The sequence below is a fragment of the Rhizophagus irregularis genome, chromosome 25, assembly GCF_026210795.1.
Source record: "Rhizophagus irregularis chromosome 25, complete sequence".
In the NCBI taxonomy this organism is placed as follows: Eukaryota; Fungi; Glomeromycota; class Glomeromycetes; order Glomerales; family Glomeraceae; genus Rhizophagus; species Rhizophagus irregularis.
The window spans coordinates 2,414,975-2,422,293 of NC_089453.1; the positions used below are offsets into that span (position 1 = coordinate 2,414,975).

The 7,319-nt window shown below is 23.1% G+C and overlaps 2 protein-coding genes across 2 annotated transcripts; one reads left to right on the forward strand and one right to left on the reverse strand.

Moving 5' to 3' along the window:
• Positions 1-1,018, forward strand: OCT59_016983 (uncharacterized protein; the record flags this gene model as incomplete). Its single annotated transcript, XM_066146056.1, has 4 exons — positions 1-63; positions 136-383; positions 808-917; positions 996-1,018. 4 exons carry the CDS (start codon positions 1-3, stop codon positions 1,016-1,018), a joined length of 444 nt encoding a protein of 147 aa, XP_066003783.1.
• Positions 1,019-5,372: 4,354 nt separating this feature from the next.
• On the reverse strand, positions 5,373-7,282 carry OCT59_016984 (uncharacterized protein; the record flags this gene model as incomplete). The annotated part of the gene is made up of 6 exons (XM_066146057.1): positions 5,373-5,947; positions 6,032-6,133; positions 6,198-6,395; positions 6,465-6,732; positions 6,963-7,159; positions 7,246-7,282. 6 exons carry the CDS (start codon positions 7,280-7,282, stop codon positions 5,373-5,375), a joined length of 1,377 nt encoding a protein of 458 aa, XP_066003784.1.
• Between the last annotated feature and the right edge of the window lie 37 nt (positions 7,283-7,319).

The window sequence follows — 7,319 nt, forward strand, 5'->3', positions numbered from 1 at the left end:
ATGTGGCAGTGCTCTCTTAGTACTAAAAAGTTATCAAATATTAGTGAGGAGTTTTTAAACGAGGTATGTAGTTATATTTAATATTATTATTATGTAATTTTTTATGCTAATTAATGCTTATGTTTTATGATACAGTGGAGGTTACATTTACAATGTCAGTGTGAAGCATTATCAAATGGTTCTGGTCTTGTCCCATTGTTTGGAATAACACAAGATCCAAACACTAAAAATTATATGGTTGTAATGGGAAAAATGCCACTTGATAATTTAAGAAATAACTTAATGGTTAAAAAATATAATCCAAATGATAAATTTAATAATCTACTTCTTATTTCAGCACAGCTTGAAGCTATTCATAAATTAGATTTAGTTCATGGAGATCGGTAAACCATATACAAAAGCTGCAGATATTTATTGTTTTGGAATAATCAGTGGGAGATGACGTCAGGAGTTCCGGCATTTCATAATATTTCTCATGATTTTTTCTTTTCTTTAGATATTTGCAAGGGTAAAAGACCAGAAATTGTAGAAGGAACAATTCCAGAATATGTTGAATTAATGAAAAGATGTTGGGATAATAATCCTGAAAGGAGGCCAACTGCCAAGGAATTAAAACCATTTTTTTTTAAATGAGATGAAAAATATCCCATAGAAAAAGATGAAGAAAAGAGAGTACTTTTTCCTGGTAATTCTATTATTTTTTTACAAATCATATTGTTTATTAAATATTTACTATTTAACTATTATTAAATTTTTTTAGAAAATAAATTAGAAATTAAAATGTCATCCAGAATCTTATTATTTTAGTAGAAAAATCAATTATTCAACTAAATTAAATGAAATGTTGGAACAAGAAGAATTAAGTGACAAGTTTGTAATTATGGAAGATAATAATAATGATATGAGTGAAAGTTTAGGTACTTATAATAGAAATAATTTTGTTTTTAAGTCATATTCATACTTCAATAATATTTATTTATAACCTTTATAATTAGCAAATTGTGTAATTAAAGATTAATAAATTTCTACAATCTCACACTTCATTAGTAAATTAAAAATATTATTTTGAGATACAGTACATTATAGCATAAAAAAAAATAATGTCAATTTACTTGTAATGTTATGTCATCAAAGTAGCCCAAAATTACAATAATTATATAATTTAAGTCAAAATTTCTTAAATTACAGATTTCTGCTGAAACAATATTGGTTAGCTGGTCACAATGTTTATTTTTAACAACTTTAATTATGTGTCACAATCATAGGATCATTATTTATTGGTATATTATTACTTTTTTGTATAATGAAACAAAATTAAACAAGAATGATATCAATATTATTATCATTTGATTGTGCAATCAAATAAAAGGTGTAGTATATAGTAAACAGGTTATAATTTCCAATCAGAATTATATTGGATATTGCAAAATAAAAATAATGCACCTTATTTTTTATTACAACATAAATTTCCTGATTAAACAGAGATTTTGCCTTAGAAATAGAGGTTGGAACCGACCAAAAAAACCTTAATCGATTAATAATCGATTAACCAAGGGCCCTAATCGATTATTAATCGATTAATATTAAAATATTAAAATTTTTTTTTTTGACCGCAGATTGCACCAAATTGTTTTTGATCATACATTTAGTTATAGGGAAGTCTTATTTATTATTATTATCATTAAAAAATTAATACAAATTCTTCCAAGTTCGGAGAACACGTGACCAAAAATTCATAGCTCTGGGCCGCATTAGATAATTTGACCAGAATTATGGGTTGATAATTTTAATCGATTAACCGATTTTTGAGATACCTTAATCGATTAACCGTCTTAGTCGATTAATTAATCGATTAACCTTAATCGATTCCAAACTCTACTTAGAAAGTGATAAAGCCAAACAGTATCAAGATTATTACATGATATTGTTTTCATTTACCTAATTTACCTATTATAAGAAAGAAATTGTTAGTAGTGCATCAAAATTTTATTTAGTGATAAAAGAAGGTACATAGCCAATTCCTCCAGAATTAGCAGACTTATATCAACTACAAAATTAGGATGCCTGCATTGCGATCTATGGATTGGTTACCAAAGATGTCAATACAGTAATTTTCCTAAGTCAAGACGCAGTCAACCAGGAGTTACCCTAACATTGCAAAATAAAAAATGACACACCTTATTTCTTATTTCAATATAAGTTTTCTGGAATTTGCCTCCTTTAGAAAGTGATAAAACCAAAATTATTAATTGTATCTGTGATATTGTAGTATTAATGATATCACTGCTAATATCCAAAAATTCACAATATGATGATAAGGTATGAGATTAGTTAGTAATTAAATATTATAAGTTGAAAATAAATATTACATTGAAGTACTTCTCATAGGACTTACTATTGATAGTTGCTTATTCATATTGTTATAAAGGAGATTAATAAATTGTTAAGAAAGAATAAAAATTATACTTTAAATTCAAAAATTTATTCTTTAAACAATTTCTTTATTTATTCTAAGTATGATTGAATGTAAAGTAAGATATTGAAATGTTTTATTCTAAGAATGATTGAATGTAAAGTAAGATATTGAAATGTTGAATTTTAAGTATAATATAAATTCATGTAAAATATTGAATATAAAATATTAAAATATTGAATTTAAAAATTGAATTTATAATTATTTATTGTTAAATATTGAATATGAAATATTAAAATATTGAATTTAAAAATTGAATTTATAATTATTTATTGTTAAATATTGAATATGAAATATTAAAATATTGAATTTAAAAATTGAATTTATAATTATTTATATATATTTGCGGGATTTTGACTGATACATTAATATTTTATTTAATTACATTATTTAATTTGACTAATAATGTACTACTTATTCACATCAATGTGTCAGCCCAAATAATACTACATATTTTATATGAAATTACTTTAAATTAAACTATCATATTTTTTTTTTCTTTAAAAATGTATTACATATTTTTGTTAATATTATGAGTCAATATTACCAAGCATTTGTTAGTAATTAATGAAGAACATGCAATATATTTCATTGTAGCGTGGCTTGGACTAACATATTGATGTGAATATGAAGTAAATTATTAGTCAAATTAAATAATGTAATTAAATACTATATTACATATTCTTCGTTAATATGAGTCAATATTACCAAGCATTTGTCAGTAATTAATGAAGAAGTAATATATTTCATTGTAGGCAGCATGACTTAGGGTGACACATTGATGTAAATAATCCTGAATCAAAAGTCTTTATAGTCACAGTCATAAAGGTGTCACAATTAATATGAAAAAAAGTACTATTGCATTTCATTACATTATTTAATATATATCTTTTTAATTGTATTTTTAAATTTCTTTTTCATAAATTGAATAATATTACTACCAAAAAATTAATATTAACCAAATGATTACAGTATTTAAAATTTCATTCATGTCACTATCCTTTTTTTCTCAAAGAAATACAAGAATGAGACTTGAGAATAAACAAGGAATATGTTATAACTGTATCAAATTTGTTTGACTACAATGACCTTTCATTAAATGAACAATTAATACTTGCTGCTTGCATATAATAATAATCACCAACTATGGCACAATTATTAACCAATTTATATACTCTTACATATGCATTAATATATTCTTTAAAAAAAATTAATTAAAAAATATGGATGTTTTTTTATATTTGATTTAATGACTTCAAAACCTGCAAAACTACCTAATATTAAGCAATTATTGATTTTTTTGTGATTTTTTCAAATTTTTCAGTTTAAGTTAAATAACTCCACGAAAATAAATTTTGATGCTTTAAAATACTCTGCGGCGCCCCTAATCACATATTCTGAAAGTATACACAGTGTTTATTTTTAGATTATTAAGTAAAATCAGGTTTTTAATTAATCTATAGTTCACTTGTGGACTAGTGTAAGTATATAATATATATAGTATAATAATAAACTATAGATATTTTTTATCTCCTGTATGCAAAGATAAAAGATTATTATATGAAAATTTAAATAGTTATAAAAATTGTTTTTATGAAATGAAAATATTGGAGAAAAAATCTGTGTAAATAATATAGTTAAAGAAATTTTACAGTGTGTAAAGTATCTTTAGATAATAGATTAAAAGATTAATTAGTATTAACTAAATATCACAAGTTGAAAATAATATTAAAAGTTAAAGTAATTTTCATTGAACTAGTACTATTTTGTATAAATAAGTAATAATAGAATTAAATAAATAGCTTACACCCTATATTATTTAATAACTTTTAAATAAAGAAATTAGTTATATATAAATAAGTAATAATAGAATTAAAAAAATAACTTAACTTACGATCTATATTAAATAAAGAAATTAGTTAGTTTAAATTATACGTAAATATTATATAAATAAGTAATAATGCCAGGATAGTTGCTCATATTGATTAGTTTATAAGGAATATGATAAATAATAAATTATTTAAAATGTAGTAATAATAAATTGAAAGTAGTAAGAAAAAATTTTAATGAATTGTTAAGAATAAAGAATAAAAAAAATAAAAGTTTTAGAAATAATTTAATACTATGAATTGTTAATAAATATAATAGAAAGAGAATAGAAGGAATAAAGAAAATTTATACAGTGTGTAAAGTATCTAGATAATAGATTAAAAGGTTAATATTAAAAGTTAAAGTAACTGAATTTTCATTGGACTAGTACTATTTTGGCCAGGATAGTTGCTCATGTTGATTAAATTCAAACTGTTAAGGAATATTGATAACTAAATAATAAATTAAAATATAGTAATAATAAATTGAAAGTATTATGTGAATAAAGAAAAAATTTTAATAAATTGTTAAGAAAGCATAAAGAATAAAAGTAGAAATAAAGTATGTAATTTTCTTTTAAATTATTAATTATAATAATCAAACCAATTACAAATCTTGAGAATGGTTAGGTTGAATATGTGCTATATGAGTATCCACTAGATCTTTGATTGCATCTTCAATATTTTCACAGAAGTAATATCATACCCAGTTTTACATATCTTTAAATTGCATAAGTGAAATTGAATAGTAAAAAACAAAAAATAAGGAATTTAATAAAATGTTAAAGTATTTTGTTAGAAATAGAAAGATTAGAATAAATGATAAAAAAAAATAAAAGATATTTTTAATAAATGTAACAGATAGAATAAAGTATAAACTATACTAAAGAATTAGTAAGTAAAAATAAGTAAAAAATAAAAGAAAATAAGAAGAATAAAAAGAATAAAAATTAAAGAATATAATATAATCTAGATTAATGTTTTCAAAATTTAATAAATTTAGACTATTAATATAGCAATATCTAAATATTTTAAATCTTATTATATATATAGTTAGTTGTTACTTCATTAGCAGATTTCCATAAAATGCGACGAAAACCAATTACTAATATAACAAATCCCTTTAACTTATTAGGTTTAGATTTTGTTATTTTGACACGCTCATCAAATACTCCTGAGCTAGAATAGTTTATAGCTTTTCCTTTTGAAATTGTTTTCATATATGAATTTAATTGATTCAACCCATTATTTAATGTCTCACCTATAGTTATCAAATTTGTTTTTTTATCATTCTTTGACCAATACGTATATGATCTTTTTAATACAGATTCTTCATTTTCATTTTCAAGTATTTTATCCAGATTCTCAAGTTCATTTGCACCAAAATTATTTTTCTGATTACTATTAATAAGTCCAATTAATGAGATATACTTTAATTCTAAAATAATATTATTATTTCCTTCATTACTTAAAATAAAAATATCTGAATAACCAAAACGACCTGAGCCTTTTGGCTTTTTACCATTCATTACTAATAAAAGTTCTGGAATACAATACTTTAATGGAATAAGTTTTTCTACAATTGCTTGAAGTACAGGTTCATTTGCTGATGATAGAGACATTCATGATCTTGAAAGAAGAGAAGTCTTCAGAATTTTAATAAAAGGTATAATATTATCTGCAATAAGACTTTCATATGCTGAGGCAATAAGAAGTGCATCATCAACAACATGTCTATATACTAGGTTATTCTTATTTTGTCTTAGAATTTGGTTTTGTTTCTTCCAGTATTCTAGTGAATAATTATTAAATATTAATAATATATATATAAATACAAAAGAAATATTATAATTTACCATTAGATAAATTTTCTGTATCAGCATTATCATCTCTTACTCTTTTCAGTTTGCCTTTTTGTTGAGTAATTTTTTCAGTATACTTGTTAGTTTTATTTGAATTTGATTGAGAAACTTCAGATAATTTTATAGCAGATGTTTCATTTGAGTAAAATGTAACAAAAGGTGCTAAATTATTGTTTTGCTTTTTCCAGTATTCTAATAAATAATTATTAAACATAATTTAATGATATGTATATAAATACAAAAATAAATATTATAACTTACCATTAGATGAATGTTCTTCTATATCAGTATTATCAGTATTATCATCTTTTACTTGTTTAACTTGGAAAGTAATTTTTTCAGTATTCTTGTTAGTTTTATTTGAATCTAATTGCAAAACTTCAGATGTTTCATTTTCAGATGTTTCATCTGAATAAGGTGCAACAGTAGGTGCTAAAGTAGGTGCTAAATTTTCTTTTTTATGTTCCCTAATAATTTTTTGCCAAAATTTTTGAAAATAATTTGTAAAACGAAATTGTTCTTCATTTGCCTATTATGAGAAAGAATTATTAGTAGTGCATCAAAATTTATTTAGTGATACAAGAAGGTACATAGCCAATTCCTCCTCCAGAATTAGCAGACTTATATCAACTACAAAATTAGGATGCCTGCATTGCGATCTATGGATTGGTTACCAAAGATGTCAATACAGTAATTCTCCTAAGTCAAGACGCAGTCAACCAGGAGTTACCCTAATTTTGCAAAATAAAAATAACGCACCTTATTTCTGATTTCAACATAAGTTTCCTGATTGAACAGAGATTTTATCTCCTTTAAAAAGTGACGAAACCAAATAGCATCAAGATTATTAACTGTGTCTGTAGATGATATTGTTGTAGAAATGATATCACTGCTAATATCCAAAAATCCACGATATGATGATTTAATGCCTCGTTCTTTTAGATAAGAAATTAGAACTAGATAGAGGTTAAAGGTTAGTTAGTAACTAAATATTACAAGTTGAAAATAAATATTAGATTGAAGTACTTTTTATAGGACTTACCATTTTGTCCAGGATAGTCATCTATATTTTCACTCATATTGATTAGATTATTAAATAGTAAATAATAAAGAATT